Raw genomic sequence first — 22655 nt, 5'->3', positions numbered from 1 at the left:
GATGTTTCTCATTGGCAGGGATTGAGGCACTTGTCAGGATAGAAGGGAAAATGAATGGAGCAAAGTACAGAGAAGTTCTTCTGTAAGAAAGCTGAAACTGGGACGGAAGTTCACCTTTCAGCATGACAATGACCCGAAGCACACAGCCAATGCTACACTGAAGTGACTAAGGAACAAAATGTAAATGTCCTCGAGTGGCCCAGTCAAACCCCTCGACCTAAGTTCAATAGAAAACGTCTGGCAAGACTTGAAGATTGTTGTCCATCAATGCTCCCCAAGGAACTTGAACAGTTTTGTAAAGAAGAATGGTCAAATATTGCCAAATCTAGGAGTGCAAAGTTGGTAGAGACCTAACCCACAGACTCACAGCTGTAATTGCTGCCAAAAGCGCTTCCACCAAGTATTAACACATTTATAGCACATAAAATTCTTCAACAGCAAGGTTTGTGGACAAGCTGAATTTGAGGGAAAAACAAAACAGAATCACCAGAGCAGTCTTCCATACCAGGAAGTTTGTATTTTGTATAATTACAGTTTACAGTAATCAGAGTTGCTACAAAAAGTATTTGGACACCCCTGCCAGTTTGGGGCCTGTTTTTATTCAAAGAGAAACCAGTCTTGGCAGTTACCATTTCAGAAAAAAAAAAAAAAAAACCTAAACAATCCACCCAGTTGTTCTGCATTACATTTGATAATATTTGCACTGCATTTATGAGTCATGCTTGTTTTTGAAGACGGGATAACTAGTCATGGAAATACTAAGTGGGGGAATTGGATTAATGTTCAAATTCCTACAAAATGGAAAACAGTTTTGGGTACTACTGCTTCTGTATGATGGTTTTCACATTAAAATCATTTGCATTTATTCGAAGAGTACACAATTATTTGGTCTGGGTTAAAGCGGTGGAAAACAGTCATGAAATGGCCCACACATTTTGGTGCAAGGTCTTCCCTTTATTGAGTGCTCCTAAGTTGGTACAACACATTTTTTTGGGGTAGTTACTATTATTTCAAATGTGGTGCTGGTCACAAAGTCATAGTCAGACATTATCCAACTAGGGGAACCAAGGTGTCACAGCTTCATTCCAAACTCATTTCAAAAGTATATGCATGTGTGTGGGATCAACCAAGTTGATTAGAGATTGGATTAACTTTTGGAGCCGCAGGACATGGTGGAATGAACTGACAATGCAAGATGTGAATGTAGAACTAAAGCTTCTATTAATGCTACAAATTAAATGTATTAAATAAATAAAAGACTGCCATATATGGTGCCGGTGTTTCTATAAAGCCTAATATGAATTTTATTTCTGTGTTTACTGCATAGTTCAAGCTTCAGAACTCAGTTTTAGTTTAAGCTGCAATATTTTCTATATCATTTACAACAACCTGCTCTTGCTTGCCCCACCAAATACCATTCTGTGCTGAAACGTAATCAGACAAAACTGGAATATGGAACCTTTTAAAATGTACTAATGCAAATGGGACAGCAGCAATACAAAGGTGTCATGGGCCCCAAATATTGCAGCTTGACACAGTTCCTTCAAACTGTACAAGGGGCCCCCGAAACAAATTTTGTGAGTAATCTCTTTAAGCAGCCAAGCTTCAGCCCCTATAACAGGATTAGTCATGTATTTATTCTACTATTTTAAGGTTCATACCCAATGTGGTTATAAAAGAAGATCTTTATTATTTGGTGAAAAGTGAAAAAGAGCATCATTAGGCCTGTTTTTGGCCAAGTTAAAAGCTGCTGAAAAGTAAAACATTTCTGAAATACTTTTCAGAAAACGTTACAAAAAACCCCTAGAATTAGGTGCCAGTACCATTCTGCTTCAATTCCAGTTCTGGAAAAACGCTACCAGTTACTTAGGAAACAACTCCATGCATTTCTAATCGGTCAAAAACAGCTTGTAGAGACAGAACTGCTTATTACTGCACAAACCGGAAGAGCCACAGACAGTGAGTAAGAGAAGGAGAGACCATCTGTGAAACTCAAGAGACAGCATCCAGGAACTCTGGAACATAATCTCTTATGTTCTTCAATGACTAAACTTTTTGTGTGTGTGTCAATATGAAACACTTTTTTATTACTATGATTTATGGCCAACTTATCCATACATATTGCCATGACACATCCAAACAGCAACTCAAAAAATATGAGCATGTGTGCGACATAGTGTGGGTGGTTGTTAGAATTGCTTTGTTTCTATGAACACAGGTACACACTTTAAAAAAGAGTAAGTAGCAGGGTTCAGAAAAATAGTGGTATATGTCCCCACGTGTTGCTACAACTGTTTAAAGAACATACCTGTAATTTTTCTTTTCATTAACAAAAAAAAAAATCAATAACTTTTTACACCTATAAAACCTTAAAGTCTGTTTCAAAGCTCTTTTCAAAATGGCTGCTCCCGAGATTGAAGTCTGAACCAGTCTTAAAAGACTTTAAACAAAGTCAAGTCCAATAAGAAAAAAAGACTGCATCCTGCCTGTAGCCTACACTTAAACAATATGTTCAGAATAATAAGATTCTCACACCTGAAGAACAGATATACACGTGTCACTGCATGCACACAAGCACAATGTCACTTCTCTATCTCTTTTGCTTTTTACTGGAAAACAGGATTTTTTTTTTTTTGCGGCAACTTAAATGTCGCAAATGGCCTTCAAGGTCCATTTTTGCTGCAATAAATGTATGCGCTTTTTCTTTTAAATGTACAGTACATGTATGAATAATATATCTCACGGCACAATTTTGCAGACTTTTAATAAATGTGAAATTAGCAAACATTTCTAGCTTGCAAAATGTTCTTGTTTTACAGTAACTTCAAAATGTTGCATTCCCAATGGAAGCTCTTTATCTACGAATGCCTTCTTCAAGTAAGGTCAGCCGGATGCCAATCACTAACTCATGTTAAACAAATGGAAAGAGCCAAAAGAGAATGGATGCCAGGCCTAGTTTTACCTCAGAACAAAACTTTCAGATCCAGTACAAGATAATAGTATATATATGTTACGTTTCATGTGTAAAATCGGTAAATCTATAGATTAAGCGATAAATGTTTAGCTTTACCAGCTGCGGTCAATCTATAAAGTAACTAAGGAGATGGTATAAACAATCTCTTTTACTTACATAAATCATCACGGTCTGGCAACAACAATTCACAATGCAAAATAATGGTTTTGCTGGCAAAATGATGTAGCACACTGATTCTCACCAAAATGAAAAACATGCATGCACTTATGTTATGCTTTTTCTAAATAAGTTCAACCGAGTAATACTAAATCACGCTTAGTACAGGCATGAGTTTTACAGAAGAGATGACATTATTACCATAATGGTTTACCCAAGGGATTTTTTTTTTTCTTTTTAGTTTGGATACATTATTAATAAAATAAATAAATTAAATAAATAAAAAAGATAAGTGTGTGTGAAGGTACTGCGAAGAAGTTTCTGCGTTGTACACGATCGGCTCTTAAATCCTGTATTAGCATATAGGGCATGTTGCTTGGTGTCTAGTATTTGAATAAATAAATAAAAAACACAGTGTCTAATACTGTAGTAAGCAAATGCGTTTTCACTGCTTTTCTGCAAATTCTGGACTATTGATCAATGAAATCAATTAAATCCCACTTGCACAACTGGAACTAGTGATTTATTTGTAAAAATCAAGAACATTTACACTAAACCAAAGCTTTAAAAAAAGACCAGGTAGATAAAAACAGCTCTTTTAGTAAATGCATTCATGTTTTCTTTTAGGCTGACATGTATTTAGGGCTAACCTTATTATATTTAATTTAACTACAGCAGTTCTGACTACTCTTTAAAGACAACACAAGAACACAAATACAAAACACACATTTACTGTATTGTTAGTGTAACGCTCGCCATAAAATGTTAATTCAAGACAGACCTTTATAAAGTCTTAAAACAATGGCAGCATTTACAGTGTCAAAAATCAAGAATATTTTTAAGTGCAGTTTAGTCAGTGCAGTTTTGTCTATGTGATGCAGCATTAGATCTACACGATATATAATATTATATACATATATACCAATAAACATTAATTATATATATATATATATATATATATATATATATATATATATATATATATATATACACACACACACACACACTTTTTTTGTTTGTTTTTTTAAGATATTCAACTGTTTGCATTTTGAGTAAGGTACATATTTTAACTAAAAACAATAATGCAAACACATACTTTATTTTTAAATCTCTGGGGATGAATTATTATCCATTATAAAAAACATAAAATGACAGCAGAATAACTAACGGGCATTCCTATAAAATGGGCTGTGTTTTTACAGGTCACTTCCATTTGCTGAACCTATACTCTAATGTCAAACATTGATCTGAAGCCAGATTGAGGGTTTTTTTTTCAGTCTGGGATCTAGCTCATGAGGAGCTCCTGCTATCTGTAACCAAGCCACAGAACTGAATCCAGAACTGAAAATAAAAAGCTTACTGGCCACAACAAGGAGTTATTGTGTGTGTGTGTGTGTGTGTGTATATATATATATATATATATATATATATATATATATATATATATATATATATGACACACAGGGACCTGGACACTAGTTCCAAAGTGTTTACACATCTCACATAAGGGTAAAATGTCTGAAATCTTAATTGAATATAAAATTAAACTAATGGAAGCAAGACTCCCGACAAACCGATTTCCAAAACAACAGACGCATTAACTGTCAGAAGTTCACCAAAATGAACAGCTGATGCACATTAAAAAGGTCTGGATTATAGCAATAAAGTAAATGACTAAAAGCTATTCAAATTTTTTTGTGATGATGATCAAACAGTGCAGTGTGTAGGCCCTTTCATATAAAATGTATGCACATACCTTTAGCAATAGCTATTAAAGGCAAGGCCACAGCCTACTTATATGGCACAATCTAGACTGAAAAACAGTGACTGTCCGTAACAGGTCTATGAAGTCTATTCAGCTGAGAACAGCTTTTCTAGTTACTAAACTGGTTAAAAGGAAGCAGAGAGTACTTGTTAGGGAAGTAACTGTTTTAGGGCCATGTATTGCAGCTGGGACCCTTGCTCTTTCTTGTTTACATAAACTTGGAAAATGATGTCTATTCTGAAGCCAGGGAAAACCAAACTGATTTAGATTCAGAACTGTGCTGAAACATGGAGAATTAAATACAAATGTTAAATAATGTATAAAGTGTGTTGGGCCTATTTAGCCTAGAATAAAGATGACTAAAAAAAAAAGTCACTTTAAAATGTACTGTTTTGTTCTTTTAGACAGAACCTCCTGTTAAAAATACTTGTTTAAAGCCATGCTGCATTAAAAATGTTTTTTAGTTCTGTATAAAGTTAATAAATGGCACATGAACTTTCACTGCATGTGTTGCAGTTAATACCATGGATTCTCTTGGAAATTAAATTAATTCTTCCTAGACTGAAATATTTTTAATAAACAAACTATACTAGCATAATATAAACAACTTTGTACATGTGCTGATGGGAAAAACAAAGTTTGTGTATGTAAGCAATAAGAACCAACAGGGTGGGCAGTACTCTGGCATGCTCCCGTCACTTCTTCCTCAGCAACATATACAGAATTCGCCCCTTCCTCACCGATGACTCCACGCAGCTCCTAGTTCAGGCCCTGGTACTGACTCTTGCAACTCCCTCTTGTCAGGCCTCCCTGCCTCTACTTCACCGCTGCTCCGCTCTCTGCACTGGCTCCCTATCGCTGCATACATCCAAATGAAAACTCTTGTACTCGCCCACCGCTGTCTTGACCTTTCTGCTCCCTTCTATCTCCACACTTCTCATCTCACATTTCTCCCTACACTCCCTCTCGCCCCCTCCGCTCCTCTCCACCACAAGCAGATTAGCTATACCCCCCCTCAGCTTCCCCCCTTCCAGAGCCTGCTCCTTCTCAACACTTGCCCCTCAATGGTGGAACCTACCCACGGATATCAGGACTGCTCAGTCCCTGACCACCTTCTGGTGCCTCCTCAAGACACACCTGTTCAGATAGCATTTGTAAACCTCTCAACTATACTGGACTATATGGTACAAGGATTGTACTAGTACTTGCATCAGCTTGTACTTGTACTGAATTGCTCCATATCTTGCAGTATTCTACTACTGCTCTTAACTATAACTACTGCCTGTATCTTGTATTTGATTTTACTCCTGTAGGTATCCAAATTCAAACTTTTTTGTAATTGCTCTAATTTGAAATCATTCTCATCCATTTATAATACTTACTACATGCTCTTACTGGACTTAAGCAAATATTTGCTTATTTTAAGTTAACTGCTCTTAGTCGCACTTGCTCTTAAATGTAATTTACTGTATTCTTTATTTTGATTATTTTTGATACTTTATCTTATTTTCTACAAATGTTATTGTACTTTATAACTGCTCTTACGTGTAATAGGATATTCTGCAATCTGATATTTTATAGTTATATCTTATAACAATTGTAAGTCACCCTGGGTAAGGGCGTCTGCCAAGAAATAAATAATAATAAATGATAATACTACTGGAATGCCCATGAGCCTACTTTCCCAATACCACCCATCCTGAAGGGTCTTATTGTGCTTAGAAAAGCGGAAACTTCTGAAAAAAATATTATAAAAAAAAAAGACAGAAAAAGGTTTTGTGGTTTAAAACTTGAACAAGTAGGTGGCTCAAGGAAATCTGTCCAGGTGAAAAGGCACTTATACTGGTACTTTATTACCTCCTGGTACTACCCAATGAAATGCCAGGAAAAAAAGTTCATTTAAAAAAAAAAAAAAACACGTCAGTATCACATAACTAGAAGGAATTGTGTCAACAATAATCTGCAGATTATCTTGTTTGTTTATGGGTTTGTAGGATTGATGGACACAAGCCTCCAAATATCTCCAGGCATTAATCAGAGTTACAGATTTTGGAAAACTACATTCCATATTTCTGTAAGATCGTCATGGTTTGTCATTCAATCACTAGATGGTATTGCAATAAAACTGCAAACGCAGACACGCAAGCCAGAAAACACCACAACAGTTTCACATGCAAAAGTACACATGATCTGTAACCTGATGTAGCTACAGTAACTTGCATAGTGGTTTGTCATTGTAAAACAAACAAATTGCATTTAGTTCGAGACTTTTTTTTTTTTTATTATTATTCACTCAACTTGGCTATTGTATAACAACAATTAAATAGAAAAATACAAAAAACCCACCAAAAACCACCAAGAAATATAAACCCAGATAACTGGGAACCCTAACTATAAGCCAATATAAACCACAACCGACCTCTGGTAAAGGTTTTTTTTTTTTTTTTTTTTTTTTGCAGGATAGCTTCATGGTGACGTCAGATCCGGAAGAGAATGGACACAGACAGTCAGTACTGCAGTGTATGAAAGTGCTGATTCACACGTTTAATTATAAATAAAAAGTTTAAAACAAAACAAATACTTTACAAAACAAAACAGCATGGTGACCAAAATAACTAGACAAGCAAAGCAGACACGAAACAGAACAAAACTACTATCATGCTGGTGTAAAACCAGCACGGGTAGCAATTGTTATCTTTGAGTTTTAGTTTCATTTTTCACAACTCGTTCCGCCTGTGAACACACTAACCCTGTTCAGCCAAAGCGGCTTGTTTTTATATTGTGGCCGAGGGATTAACTGGCTATCAATTACCTATTTTATCCCTCGACCACACTCGGCACGGGCTTTCTCATACACGTGGTCAACAACCAGTTTGTCAATAATCATTCGCTGTTGACCACATATTCTCACAATTTTATCTGGAAGGGGCATTTCAACCCCATCTAGGCTGTAAACAATAACAACAAAACATTGTAATTTTAACACTAAACCATACAGTTCAAATAATAATAATACAAAATACACACAGCGGTGGGTTGTACCCAGCCACAGCCCCACATAATATGATCTGGTCAGAATAAATAAAGTAAAATATGGGAATGTGTTTCAAATTGTTTGTCTTCCTGTCTGGGTCTGGAGCATTTAGGCTGAAATATAGATCTCCACCCAATGGACGATGTAAAAATAAACATATTATCAACTGCTAAATGCAGGAAGAGAGGCATCATTGTAGAATTTGAACAGGTAGTCCGGAAGTCAAAAAGCACAGTCTCTGCATTCCTCTAATAAAACAAAAAAAAGTGCATTATGATTGGGCACGCACAGATTATTTTGATAGGGTAGAAGGAGAAATCTACAACCAAGAATAATTTGGAGATCTTAAAATATACAAGGGTACACTTTCCTTTTACTTTTAGGCGTCAGAGTCAGAGATGCAGAAACCTGGACCTATTTGCGTATGGCTGCAGTTCATATTTATATATCTGAACTATATCAACCCCCCCCCCCCCCCCCCCCCAAAAAAAAAAAACAGTAAATTTATCTTTACCATGCTTAATTTCAATTAGCATCATTTTGAAATTCCTGAGGAGGTGGCATCATGGTCATAAAGTCAGTCTGTGCTGTGAGTCATGGTGGTGTCAGTAGTACTGGGCCTATTACCTCGGGTTAATAAACATTGGTAGATTGGTATCACATGATATGCATCCAATTTGTGTCCCTCTTTTCTACAGTAACACCCTTTACACACAACCTAGAAAATATATAGTCGTCACATTTTCAAAACTTAACTGTGAATGTTGTTTCAATATTGCTCCTTATTTTAAAGTAAAATCTTAACTTATATTATATATTAGGAACTATAGCCCAGAAACTTTTTCTAATAAAGAATATATCTTTTGGCAGTGTTCCATTAGAACACAAGTCTGTTTCTTACATATCTTCAATATACTGTGTATTACTTCATCACTTAACCATACTATATACAAGACCACATATGGGAACCTAGTTAGTGAGTATTTTCAGCTTGTCAGGAAGGAGATTACAAACATCTACCAAATTATTTTTAATGCAGTTCTACGTTACCTTTTTGGAATGCTGTGTTTTAAACTCTTACTATTCAAACATGGCCAGCTACCACGCCATAATACTAGCTACATCTGGCTTCACAGCTGAAATTAGACTTGATTAAAATGATACCTGTATTACAAGGTTTCATTCACTGGACCCACTTCTGGTTAAAACAAAGCAAAGCATGAGATTATGTTCTAACATGTGAAATTCAGACCTAGGTCTTTTTAAAAATGGACATATCATTACATTTGCAACAATTTCATGCGAACACATGTTTTCTTGAGGAGTGGTTCCAGACAGCCACCTGGTGTTAATTTTGAGTTAAAAAGTCGAGTCTAATTTGCTGTCCTTCAATACAAATGACTGGAACAGCACATACTGTAATGTACTGTACACGCACACCCTGTTACATATGCTTTCAAGCTTTGCAAATTAAGACTTAAGATTCCATCTTAAATGTATTTTTAAAAAGCTTTATAAATTGAATTAAAAATACAGGAAACACAGTTTTCTTCGTCTTGGTCCAAAAAAAAAAACTAAGAAACTTTGTATTTTAACTTTTTTTTTTTCAAGGTTGGGCTTGTTAGTTGTGGTCGATACTGAATCCCAATACACCAGATACAGTGAAGCATGACTCATGAAGACCAGCACATTTAGTCAATCAATGCCTCAACTAAGCAGCCTGTATGCTGGAAGGCAACACAGGTATACAAGCAGAGTTTAAAATAAATTATCTTCAGCTGTTCATGAGGAGACCACCTAGCTCCTCATACAGTTTAATTTAAAAGACACAGTTTACATACCTTAAAATGTTCCAAAAAGACTTTAATCCTTTCAGAGTTTATCAGAGACAATGGAGCTAAAACTAGTAGCGCGGTAGCAGCTTTTTCCTGAATTCCATCACAAGTACATGTATAATACGGAGACTTTCATTTTAAAGAATCTGACAGCACTGGGGCATCACCCTGGGTTACATTACCCCACTTTATGTAGTTATGATGGTGTCATAGGAAATTAGAATTAATCTCAATTTAACATACTTGCAATAATGGCTTGTAGAATAATGTACATTACATTATGCATAAATGACATGCATCCAATGTATGTCATTCTTTTCTACAGTAATACAACACTAAATACTCCAATGCTGTGAAATACTCCAGTTGTGTCTTACCGCAGTGGGACAGTGTACATGTTGGCTGATCAAATCCTCCCCAAAGCAGACAAATGTTTGTATAACAAAACAAACAGTCCAGCATGTCACACAACCTTATGCAATAGGTATTATAATAAAAGTATCCAATATTTTATTTTGTATCCATTATGAGTAGTATCTATTAAATGAAGATGGACTTGAAACACAATCACATTTCTGCAGCACAAAACACAAAAAATGAAATTATATATAAACACAAATCAAAACTCCTTTTATGGGCGATAAAAACCAACAAAGGAACAATGGATTAAATACAAACAGATCACATTTTCCAGCTGTTTTTGTACTGCGAGACGCTGCATTGCATAATCAGACCAGGCAGCACAACTGTTTATTCTGCAGTTACCTTCTGAAAGAAATCTTCTCCACCGTTGACCTTCCCCTCTGTGGCAGCTGTAAAAATGAAAATAGATACATTTACTTAAAGCAGTGATACATTACACTGATATCCAAAGTTAAAAATGGAATTAAAACATTCGTGAAGCCTCTTTAAAACGGCAGTGATTTCATGTAATGGTAATTGGCCACAGAAGGCATATTACTTTACAGCTACATCTGCAGCAACTACATTAATTTACAGAAAGACTGTCCTAATTACATAGCTTCAACATCTTTACAATAACACTAGAGCGGTCAGCAGTATTGAATGGATCATTCCTCTACCTCCGTATTGTTATTATTTAGTCATTTAACACACAGGTTTATCTAAAGTGAATTCCTGAGACTTGGAAGTGAACTATGCATCACAACTGCTGCTGCAGAGTTACCTATAATAGAACCTTTGTTTTACATCAAGCCCGAAGGACGGGACTTTAATCAGTGTAAAAGTTAAATGCTGATTAGTCTCAAGCAGTAAGGGTTATTGGTTTTGTGCTAGCGATACCGGATTCAATCCCCACAGCCCGCTTGGCACTCCTCAGGTAAGTATGATGTACTGTACATGAAATGATGCTGGTTTGATAGATGTACACTTTAATAGCAGGTCAAGCCCTCCTCTTAGTTCCATTATGAATATCCCCTTCATGAAACATGGCTTGTTTCCAATGTTAACAGTGCATGGGCTTATTAATTGTAAGAATTATTATTTATTTATTTAAATATAAATTTAGTCATCTCCAGTTTTTTACCCTGGTTTTCTCCCCAATTTAGTGTGCCCAATTATTATCTGTATCCTCGGCTCACCGCTCGCTCCCCCCCCCCGACTCGGGGAACGGAGACTGGAGCAGACGTCCTCCAAAGCGTGCTCCTGCCAGTCCGTCATTTTTTGCACTGCGGCTCCACAGCGAGGCCACCAGACCTATAGCGCCGAAGGGCAACACCGATCTGACAGCTCCACTGTTGACATAGCCTGCATTTGAACCTGCGATCCCAGACTATAGGGCATATCCTGCACTCCATGTGGAGAGCCTTTATTGGATGCGCCACTCGGGAGCCCCTCAATAGCTCATTATTAAATTGATGATTTTCTTGGAAAGAATGTAAAATGACATCTGTGCTGCAAACAACAAATACTTTCCATTCCGTCCTGAAGCATTCACTTTGTTAAATATGCATTCTGTGGTATTCCGGCACTCACAATTCTTCTTCTAGCTCCCAAGCAGCCAATAAAAGTTATTTACTAATACACATTGCATTTATAAATGCAATGTGTCAATGTTTGAATGGATTTCTATGATGGTCATTCATTCCGCTTGAGGGAGTTTTCATTTGCAATATTCAAAACACACAAACACATTTTTATTTAATTGGTATATATATTATATATATTTATACTCAAAATTAATACGCTAGCTAATAAATAAATGAAATAATAAATATAGATTATATATTAAATACAAACACCACACACACTCTTCTCACAGACCCAGCACACACAGACTGGAAGTTTAGCACTTTAAATATTTGCAAAAATAAATAAAATGAAAATAAACACCTAGCTCTTTTCGAGCAATGACTAACACAATCAGGAACCTAAGTGAATGACCAGACAGGTAAGCTGTTTACCAGCTGAAAAAAAAAAAAAAACACAAAACAAAAAAAACACAGCACAATACCTTTCAGGACTACACAGTTGGGCTCTTCACACAGCAGCCCCAACGAGACTGGCTGCTCTCTTTAAATACCCCACACCTGGCTCTAATTTACAGCGATACCCAGGTTCCGGTGTTAATTAATAATAAATGAAATAATCCAATTATAATTAAACAAACAAACGTATGTTTTTATGCAGGGAGGATTTTAACCCACCTCCCTGCTGTGTTACCAATATGTGTGTGTGTGTGTGTGTGCGCAGCTGTGCTCAAGATCATACAACTACACACACCAGCCTGCAAGATGGAAACAGAACCATACAAAGGGTGATGTTTGTGCCATTCACATTAAAGACAAAATGTACAGCAGCACATGCATTATACATACAACCAAACTGGTTAATAAAAAGTATTTCAAGGTCTCAAGAGCATGAACTACTACAGTCCTAATAATGGAGAGGGCGGTTGGCTGAAGATTGAGCTTACATACAGAATATCAAATTACATCTCACACATATGCTTGTAATTACTCCCCCACAGAATCTGCAGCTGGTTTCACTGAAAGCACATCTTAAATGAAACAGTTAGAAAGTATGTGTTTCTGAAGCATATGCTTTCTAATTGGTATGAAAGTAGTGCGTTTACAGCTCTCACCTCTTCTGCAAATAGACAAATGAATCGTTTTGGCAGACATACAATATTAACACAAAAGGAGACATGAATGGAGCTTGAGCTATCTATACACCAGCACTCTGAAATGGTTGTCAAAGTGTCAACTGGCTTTGAAACTAATTCACCTATTTTAAAAACGTGGCAGTCATGAAGAACCTGCTTTAAACAAACTTAACAGCAAAAACAAACTTATCCTTACATAAAAGACAGAGCCTCTGGTAGTAGGGCTGAAATGCAGGATAATTCATTTAATTAATTAAATAAATAATTCAGGCATGGCTAGAACCACATATGAATACAATGTAACCAATACAAACTTTCCACATATGAGCATGCCTATGGTAACAGAGCACATCCCATCTATATGTCATGTCTGTCAGATTGTAAACAATGTCAGACAGACTGTGTGTAATAGGACATCCCTAATAAATCAAAGACAAGCTATATTTCTCTATGAAGGAAGTCAATTAAAAGATTAAATCAAGCAACAATGTCCAACATAGCTGTCATTACCTACTAAATAGTTGACTGCAGAGACTGACCCAAGCCAAAGGCATGGGCACTTAACCAAAGGTCAATTATATACAAGTAATGATTGCTGCAGAGGACACTGATGCTATTACACTGTATATAAACCAAACAAATGTTTTTTTTGTGTGTGAACAGATTTTAATAATGTGTTTTTATGTTATATTTTGGACTGGGTCGTTGAGCAAAAGTAGAAAGTAGCCCATTTCAAGCAAGTCTCAATATGTTAAAGTCCTGTTCACTTTAGAGGACAGCTCTACTGAGAAACTGATTGGCTAAGACCATCCTTGAGGTTGAAGAGATATATTTTATGATATATTTTGCGCTATGCACAAATAACATATGCGTAACTTGGTGGGAGTGGCCACAATTTGCTAGATCCTGCCATGTTCAAAACTATGCGCCAAGCACAAAACCAGTTTTGCGAGGCAGAAAATAACGCTTTTAAAAAGCAAGCCTTAACTCAAAGCACATCACTCTATCACTCACTAACCCAAAACACTGACGTGAAATGCAGGTGCTTTCCGAGGTAGTACAACAATGGAAAACACCCAGAGATCATGCAAGGTTCGGTCCACATCTATATAATGATTTTATTAAAAAGAACAATTGTGATCGCAGCATCGCTAGTGTTAGTATATGTTTAAAAAATAAACAGGGAAGCTGCAATCATGATCGTTCTTTCGGACCGAAAGAAAACTAATCACTTTCCAAAGCATGCTTTCTTGGTGCTTTGGAAAGAGTAACTCCCAAAACAGAACCAAGAGTATAGCACGGTATCACAGTACATACCGCTGGTATGTAACATAGACCGAGCCAGCAGATATATACAGTATATGCAATAAAAAAAAAAGCTGGTTCCAGCTGGATGATTAATTATTGTTGTTGTTAATGTATGTATGTATGTATGTATGTATGTATGTATGTATGTATGTATTTTCTTATAACAGACGACTTCCAGTTCTTACAAAAAACACATTACAAAAATCTGATCAGTCCAGACAGGGAGCAACAGCGGTTTGATAAGTGGGATCACGGCTAATACTCAGGGGGTTAAAAAACAGATGGGACTGTAACAGAAAACAAGAAAGTCAAAAAATGTAAATGAATCAGAATAGGAAACAACAGAAGCAGAGAAATCAAACTTACTTCTGAGCAAACAGCACAACATAAATACATCTCTTTGAATTCCACAGAATTTGTGATGACCTTTAAATATTTAGCTTATTAGCTGTGATAATGATAAACATTAGATACAAATGTGTGCTGGTGCACCAAAAAATTTGAATTGCTCCGAAGGCCAAATTTGAATGAAAAGGGCTAGGTTTTACGATAAGCGTGACAAGCTTGCAATGCACAGAATGTTTACATTACATTATCGTGTAGTATTCCATTTCTGCACATTTGGTAATGAACGCGAGGCACAAACACATTTGCGCATTATGCAAAAAACTGCTCTTTTCCAACTTTGCGCAACTGTTTTGTGCAGTGTTGGAAAATATAATTTTTTGTGGGGATTGCGCATCGCTTCGAATATCTGGGACATAGTATACCTATTTTGCACATCAGAAAAATGAATTAAACAGAAAACACCTCCCAAAAAATCAAAACTGCTACTCAACATAGAATGTCAGCACACATCTCTGCCTCCTTGCAAAACCTTCGCTATTTATCTATCAACTCAAAAGACCGTTATGTCTTTCATGGTTTTTTTTTTTTCTGTCCCTCATTGCCAGTTGCAGGTCAAGTTTCAGAACATATGTATTTCTCAATATCTAAAGTACTTATACTGGAACAGTTTGTTGTATGAATGAAGTATTATCACAATATTGGAGCACCATATTCTCATACACAAGGCAGTTGTAATAATGTTCTCGTGCAGGATTTTTTTTTTTTTGTTTACTATTTAAATATCTAATAAAAATATAGAGGCATGCTGTTGAAGTATTATGTAGAATCTGAGGCAGCAGGTGAGAGGTCAACATCTTGAAAGCAGGAAAATCAAGGGATACTATTTCAGCCAAGTAAAACCTAATTTAAAAAAAAATAAAAAATAACATAAACATAACCATAACCATGGCAACTTAATTTCTAGAGTCTCTATCGAAAACTTTCTACGTGTTAACATTTCATTTCTAGTCTTAATGTCAAGCACGCAGACAAGCAGTTTTAGAAGTAAATCCATCAGATCCAGTTACCAAAACAGTTGAATGCTCTTAAAGAAGTTTAAAAGACATTACATGACAGGATCTGTGTTCTTGTGTAAATCTTGAGGTATCCTGGGGAACAGTGTTATCATGAGTACATCCCACTCACTGAAACCCTTTAATGCACTGTGGAGTAAACCCCACCCTCAAGATTCACCGCATCAATAACCTTCACAATGTTAAACATGTTTTGCTTCTTCATGGATTTGAGAGTATGTAATTTGACAGAATTATTATTATTATTATTATTATTGAATAAACAATTTAGCACTAATAAAATATAACCTTCAAATTACAAGACATTTTTTTTAAAAAGTGTTTATTGTGGTAAAAAGATAAAACAAAGCTTGAGTCTGAAAAGACTACTGCACAAAGCTACGTTTACAGCCACGTGCTGTTGTGTGGAATGACCCATCTTGTCTGCCTTCACTGCAAAAGCCAAAAAAACAAAAGCATTGTTTTTAAAGCTGGAAGACCAGTGTTACCCAGATGGAGGAAATATATTTAAACTTAATTTCAGGACTTTATTCCACTATTAGAAGGAATTTCAATCTGACCTTGCCTGGAAGCGTAAATGTTTCCTTGGGAATAAAAAAAAATTCCAATATCTACTTTTACATTCCCTATGGATATACACTGCCTAGCTATTTTATTAGAACTAGTCTACCCAGCTGGATTTATTCATCCAGTCATAGTGTGAAGCAATGGTTTGAGGAGCCTGACAGACTTCAGGAATCTACCATGGCCTCCACAATCTGCAGAACCCAATCCAATTGAGCACATATGGGATGAACTTGGACACATTTAAAACAACTAACTAGACACTGCAGTTTTTATGAACAAAAAGGTGACTGGCAGCTCTAATAAAATGGGTTGCAGACATGAATAGACCGGTATGTGAGTAAAATGAGAAGTGGTTGCAACACGGAAGTAGCATGTATGAACGTGAATGGTTTCTGATATGTAGTGGGCGGTTATAATTAGCTATGCTAATTGCTACCCATAGGTAAGTGCTGCTAAGGATTTGACAGTGAAGAAAGTGAAATGGTTTGTTATGGTGCCAAAACTCACTGCAATCTTACAGTTCCCAAGAATTGTGCTTTGTCAAGTTTATATCCATGCTGCCACAGTTCCTATTCATTTTCAGGCTACAATTTGGGAGTAATTCCAGCACCTCAAAAATAACCTTGATATATCTGGTCTATCCAAACATCCAATTAAGCTCCTGATTTGCTGTGTCTCATTCGGATGTAGCAGCACCAAAGCTGCTCAACATTTAACATTTCAACGTGGGAGCTCATCCCTACCTACAAACAGGTGCAGAAACTGCTACAGGGAATTATACAGAAGACACATGGGGATATTTATGTTTTCCCCTGACCATTTTATGATGTTAGTAATACTTCTAATTGATTCTTACTGTAACTACAGAGATCTTGTTTTGTTTTTTTTTTTTTATATTTTATAGTTTAGCAGCTGCTCTTCAGTTCTAGTTGCCTGTCACAGATGCATGTAACACAGACACAAGTCACTTACTAATAGTCACTTTTTCCTACAGTATCTAGCCTAGACTACACCAATAGTCACAGACCCTTAAGGGGCAGGTTTTAACAATCTATTTGAAGCTACTCTAATTATTTAAATGACAGCAGTATTTAGAGCTACCTCTTTTTAGATCAATTGAATAATCACCACAGTTCCTCTTTTTAAAAAGTCCTCCTTAAAAACAAAAACTCCACGTTCAGCATTCTCCTCAGCGATACAGCCAGGGTACATTTTAAATAAAACAGATTTAATTCAAGAAGGTTTGTTTCCTGCCAAATTCCCATTAAAAACAAATGTACTGAAAAGGAAGAATGATGCAAGTTAAATTCCAGGCCGTCTTGTCTATCTGGTGCTTCAACAGTAAGTTCCTGTGTGGGAGGTTAATAGTGATGGGGCGAGTCGAACACAGAATTGTATCAGCGATAAAGAAATAGCCTTCCCAAAAACACCCCTTTCTAAATTTTCACTTACTATCTGCCCCATTCCTTTAATCTTTAGTCTATTGCTTCTGGATGAAAGGAAATTAAGCAAAGAAAAAAATGCTCCTTCAATTATAATACTTTATAAAAGCTAGGTTAACAAATTAGAAATAAAAAAGAAAAGTATGTACCTTTGCATATCTAATTAGTCAGAGCAGGACAAATAAATAAAACTTAACAAAAAAAGTGGGGTTCTTGGCATTTGTGTCGAAGAAGCTCAAAATTATGTGTTCATTTAGTTTTGTGCTTGCTTCCCAGACAGGAAGTTGATGTCATGCAAGTTTTTTAAAAAAACAACAAAAAAAAACCTCCCTCTATTTCCATTTTCTGATCAAAACCATTATGACTATGTAATCATCAGGGGGAGAAAAAAAAAAAATTTATTCTGCACAATAGTTAGTGAAAACCACACGTTGTGCTTGTGCGAATGACACATCTGCTGATCACTAACTTATACAAAAGGTAAGAACGCTTCATTCTCTCTATTTTTACTATCATGATGGTCTTGTGGTATTGAGTTGGGGGATACGTCTGTTATATGATAATATATATGATCAGCGTTCCGCTAAACAGTTTCCAAATGTTGACAAGTGATCTACTCTTAGTAGACGCCTTCATAATGTACCTGCACATAATGATTGTACCTAAAAATGAAGGAAACAGATACGTTATTTTAATTAAGAAGAGAGGTTTATTAATGAAAACTATACACGGACTCCACAAGGTGCTGAAAGGGATGTTAATCTGACTTTTCATTAATGTTTCAGATCTGACAAGCCTCTATACCGGTCTGTTACCCGTTAGTCACTAACCGCTTGTGACACGTCTGTCTTGGTGACCCTTTCCCTCCTCTTTGCCATTAATGATTACTCATCGGGCAGCTTACAGTACCAACACTGCTGTCCTCACCTCCATGTGCACCCACTATCATGCCTCTTTCAAATGCTGTTGGATCTTTGTATTAACCCAATTTAGGTAGATTGCAAAAGGGCTGCTCCCATAGCTTTTAATTTAATAATTTTTTGTTCAACCCTGCCATGGAAAGTATTATAATTATATTTAAATTGAAAGTTTGCAGCAATACATGCAATAGAAACAAGTATTCATATGTATAGCACATTTTTATCACAAAATAAGTTAGCACAGACTGAGGACATAAGTTTAAACAGCCGTAGTCTTTGTTTATCAAAACCGTGTGCACATAAAGAAATGTTTCTTACATTTTGTTTTAAAGTGCAGTAGATAAATTTGACCGTTAAATAAACTGCATTCCTTACAAAATGAACTATCCTCCTGTTGCAGTTTAGTACAGTTTATAGCAAGGCTGGGCCATTTTATCTTAATAAATCATTTTGCCTCTGCTACATTTTCAATGATTTACAGGTATTTGTAGTAGCTGTTGGAAAAGAACTCTGTAGGAAAATAACTTTTTTTTTTTACAATAGAAGTTTCCTTCTCATGCAATAGATCAAGGTAAAAGAGGTAAAAGGATTACATTTGTCAAAACATTTCCGGGGAGGGTTAATATTCATCATTATTCCTGCCAAAAGTGAAAAAAAAACAAAAAAAAACTATGAAACCCTGGAAACCTTCAATACCAGTAGCATCCCTGCCTGATGTAATACAGGACTACACATTTACAAAAAAAACTGGTAAGAACTGACCTGTACACACAATACATATTCCAGGTGCTTAAAGGGTACATAAGGACCTTTTTATTTTATTGTGTTACGTGTTCCCGTGTGTTGCTACAGTTATCATAAGGTGTGCGTATTGTTTTATTTTTTTCTTACATTTTGACCACTTTAACTTTTAAATTGAAAATTTAAATTTAAATTGAAATTAAATTGACTCAAGATGGCTTCACATGTACCTGCATGGACCTCTCAGAACTACACTTGCCATCATCCTCCTGCTCACATATGTAACTAAGATGGACTTACCAGTGAGCAGGAGGATGATGGGAAATGTAGATCTGAGATGACCATGTGAAGCCATCTGAGGCAGGGAATGCAATTTAAAAGTGTTCAAAATGTTAAAAAAATAAATAAAACAATACAAACATCTTACGTAAAGATTTGTAGCAACACATGGGAACATGCAACAAATAAAATAAAAAAGGTCCCTATGTACCCTTTAACATGAGGACAGGAGAAACACAAGAACAACTGTTTAGTGAGAAAGATAGTTATGAAGACGGCTTAATAGCTTTAAAAAAAATGTGCGTCCTGATGCATACTTCTACACCAGTTTACTTTTAAACATACTTTAAAACGTGTGGCATTGTTTAGGGCTGCAACGAAGGATACATTCAGACCTTCGAAGATTCGGAACACATTACCGAAGAAAGGATCAAACTTCAATGGTACTCATTTCCATAATGTATTGGTAACGTCACCGCAGCTACTTGTTTATCTTTGATTGAAAATCCTAATTTTACAGGTAATTCATATAAATGGAATAAAACACACATGTAGTTAACTAAAAAAATATATAGAACAGTAATCATGTTTTTATAATTTAAATAAAAATACACATTGTTTATTTACATGCAATTGAGCCTGCTTGTGATATGTACACTAAGCTTGCATTGCAGCAGCACCAACTGCAGTGGACAAGGCTTTATTTAACAGTTACCGTATTTCCAAGCAGCTTATCAGTCACAGTTTACTACTACTACTAAAAATATCAATAACACTAACAACAACAATAATAAATAAACTTACACATGTCAAGTGACCCCAGAGATTGGTTATGCCTCTATAATACGAGTCGCTTGCAGTTTGCCTTCAACTTTCTTTTTTTTTTTTTTTTGGTCGTCTGGGCATTTAACAAAAAAATCCCAAACAGCAAGGGGTTTCAAGACATCTCTTTCAATACAGCTTATGCTCTAGTGCTTTGCTGTCGAGACGGCAAATGACGAAATTTGCTTCTGATTAACACAAGCTGGAGGGGCCTTTCGAAATAAAAAATTATCAGCATTAGCGTACATTTTGTATGTTTCAAACATATTCTACCATAGCACTTCTCTTACACGGTCTTGTACACTAGGTATTCAGTACATGTTTTACTGAAGCAATACAGCCACTAGAGGTACGAGCCCACTGCTTTGGATACTATACCCTGCTCCATACATGGCAGTGGCGCCATGTAGAGTTGTACGTAATGTATAATGATTTGGTAGTGGATTCTAATAACGTTTGTTTACGTAATATGCATTATACAAATCAAAAGATCGGATTTTGCATGCAAGTGACATTTAAAATATGTGATTTATTGTATTTCACACATTGTCAAACAGTTTATTAAACAGGAAGAAAAAAAAACCCCAAAAACACAGGGCGTGAACCTGTCTGATGAACTTTTCAATCCCTGTGTAGCGAAAGAACCTTTGGACACAGCCCCAGCATTGTGTGAGCAAGACTATTCATTGTTCAGTCTCACAAAAAACCCACATTCTACTAATGTTAGGACATATAGTTTAACATTCAAACAACCACTCCTTGAAATGTATTCAGGGGCAAAAATTACCATGTTCGTATTTGTTTCTAATAAAAAAATAATACTTCACTTGCAAAGAAACTACAAAGGCATGGGTATAGTAAAAGAAAACAAATTAAAAAAAAATTAAAAAGCCCATGTTATCCCCAGCACTATACACTACACACTGTGTGGTAAATGTTCCAAGCACATTTCTTGTTCTAAATATTCTCAGGATGTCTTTGGAAGTGAAACTTGTTGAAAAGCTGGGAGACCACATTGCTGCCATGCCTAAGAATAAAAAAACACCTGCTATAAAAGGCACCAGCTCTTTCCATTCGGGGACATATAATCTCGACCCCTTGCATGTGACCCATGTTCAGTCAACAAAAATATGAGTAAATAAAGTGATTAAATCATGTAATCACACCACCGCATTACCACCCAGGAGATGGACTATGTTGCCAATACATTCAAGACTCACATCACCAGGGAAAGTAATGCTAGATGGAACATCCATTTTTAAATTTGAAAAAATAAATCAATCAATCTAGAGGGGTGAGGGACATGGAAACTGAGCCAACAAGTGTTCTAGTTTTGTGTAGCCCGGCCAAAATTAGAGACTTGGTCTGGAATCTGGAGGGGAGCTGAAACCTGTTCTTTTAAATGACAAAGTTTCAGAAGGAGAAAAGTTAATACGGTGCATGTAGGGTGTCTCTCGTGAAACATGGCCTAGAGAACAGCAAAGCAACTGCAGAAATGACACATCTTTTAACAAGAGACACCCCACACAACATACCGTATTATTAACAAATTATAAATCACAAGTGTGCTGCATATTCTCTGCACTTGCTGATATCTGTACACAGGATAACATGTCCTGGAACTTCTATACATCTGTAACTGTAATGTGTGTGTGTGAGTATATATAATATTGTTGTATTACAGACCTCTGAAATGTAGTTGCAAAATATAAACTGTATTAGATTGAAATTACACCACATTAAGATTATCTGCATTGTTTAGTATTCGACTGTAAATTATAAAAATATATGTTAGATACAAGCTGGTTTTCACCACACTCAAGAAAGCCCACAGTGATACTTATTCTACAAGGTATCTAACATTCCATTGCCTGTGTATGAAGAGCTGTTCAACTAAATCAATAACCTTAGTAAACCCTATGGTCTCTTGTGGTTGTAAAAAATGCTATTTAAAATAGACAGGTGGTGCCTAACTTCAAAACCATAAAGCAAACCTTGCTGTTGCTTTTCTTTGAAAAACAAAATCTATCAAATACAGAAAGATGTACCAGAATCCCAACTCTGCTTGTGAACATTGCATTAAACACTAATGTTCCCCACATTGTCTTACTAGACACAACACTTGGGAGCACTGCATAGCAGTTTTGCTATCTAACAATGACTTTAATGTTAGGACTAGGTTAAATGTTTGAGGTAAAATTGAGATTTAAAAAGATGAGGCTTCTGTGGGCTCCTGGAAGCATAGGTGTTCCTTTAGTATTTGCCTG

At 36.0% G+C, this 22655-nt stretch overlaps 1 protein-coding gene across 4 annotated transcripts in view; it reads right to left on the bottom strand.

Annotated features, from left to right (window-relative positions):
* LOC121321868 (protein bicaudal C homolog 1-like) overlaps positions 1-22655 on the bottom strand; it is a 109066-nt gene that overhangs the window by 58779 nt on the left and 27632 nt on the right. For all 4 annotated transcript variants that reach the window (XM_041261165.1, XM_041261166.1, XM_041261168.1 and 1 more), the window contains exon 2: positions 10530-10576. In XM_041261165.1, coding sequence (XP_041117099.1) covers positions 10530-10576 — 47 coding nt within the window. The remainder of the gene's footprint in view (positions 1-10529; positions 10577-22655) is intronic.

This window comes from Polyodon spathula, chromosome 10 (genome assembly GCF_017654505.1).
Source record: "Polyodon spathula isolate WHYD16114869_AA chromosome 10, ASM1765450v1, whole genome shotgun sequence".
Lineage (NCBI taxonomy): Eukaryota > Metazoa > Chordata > Actinopteri > Acipenseriformes > Polyodontidae > Polyodon > Polyodon spathula.
The sequence above is the reverse complement of the archived record's forward strand: the minus strand, read 5'-3'. Positions and strand labels throughout refer to the sequence as shown.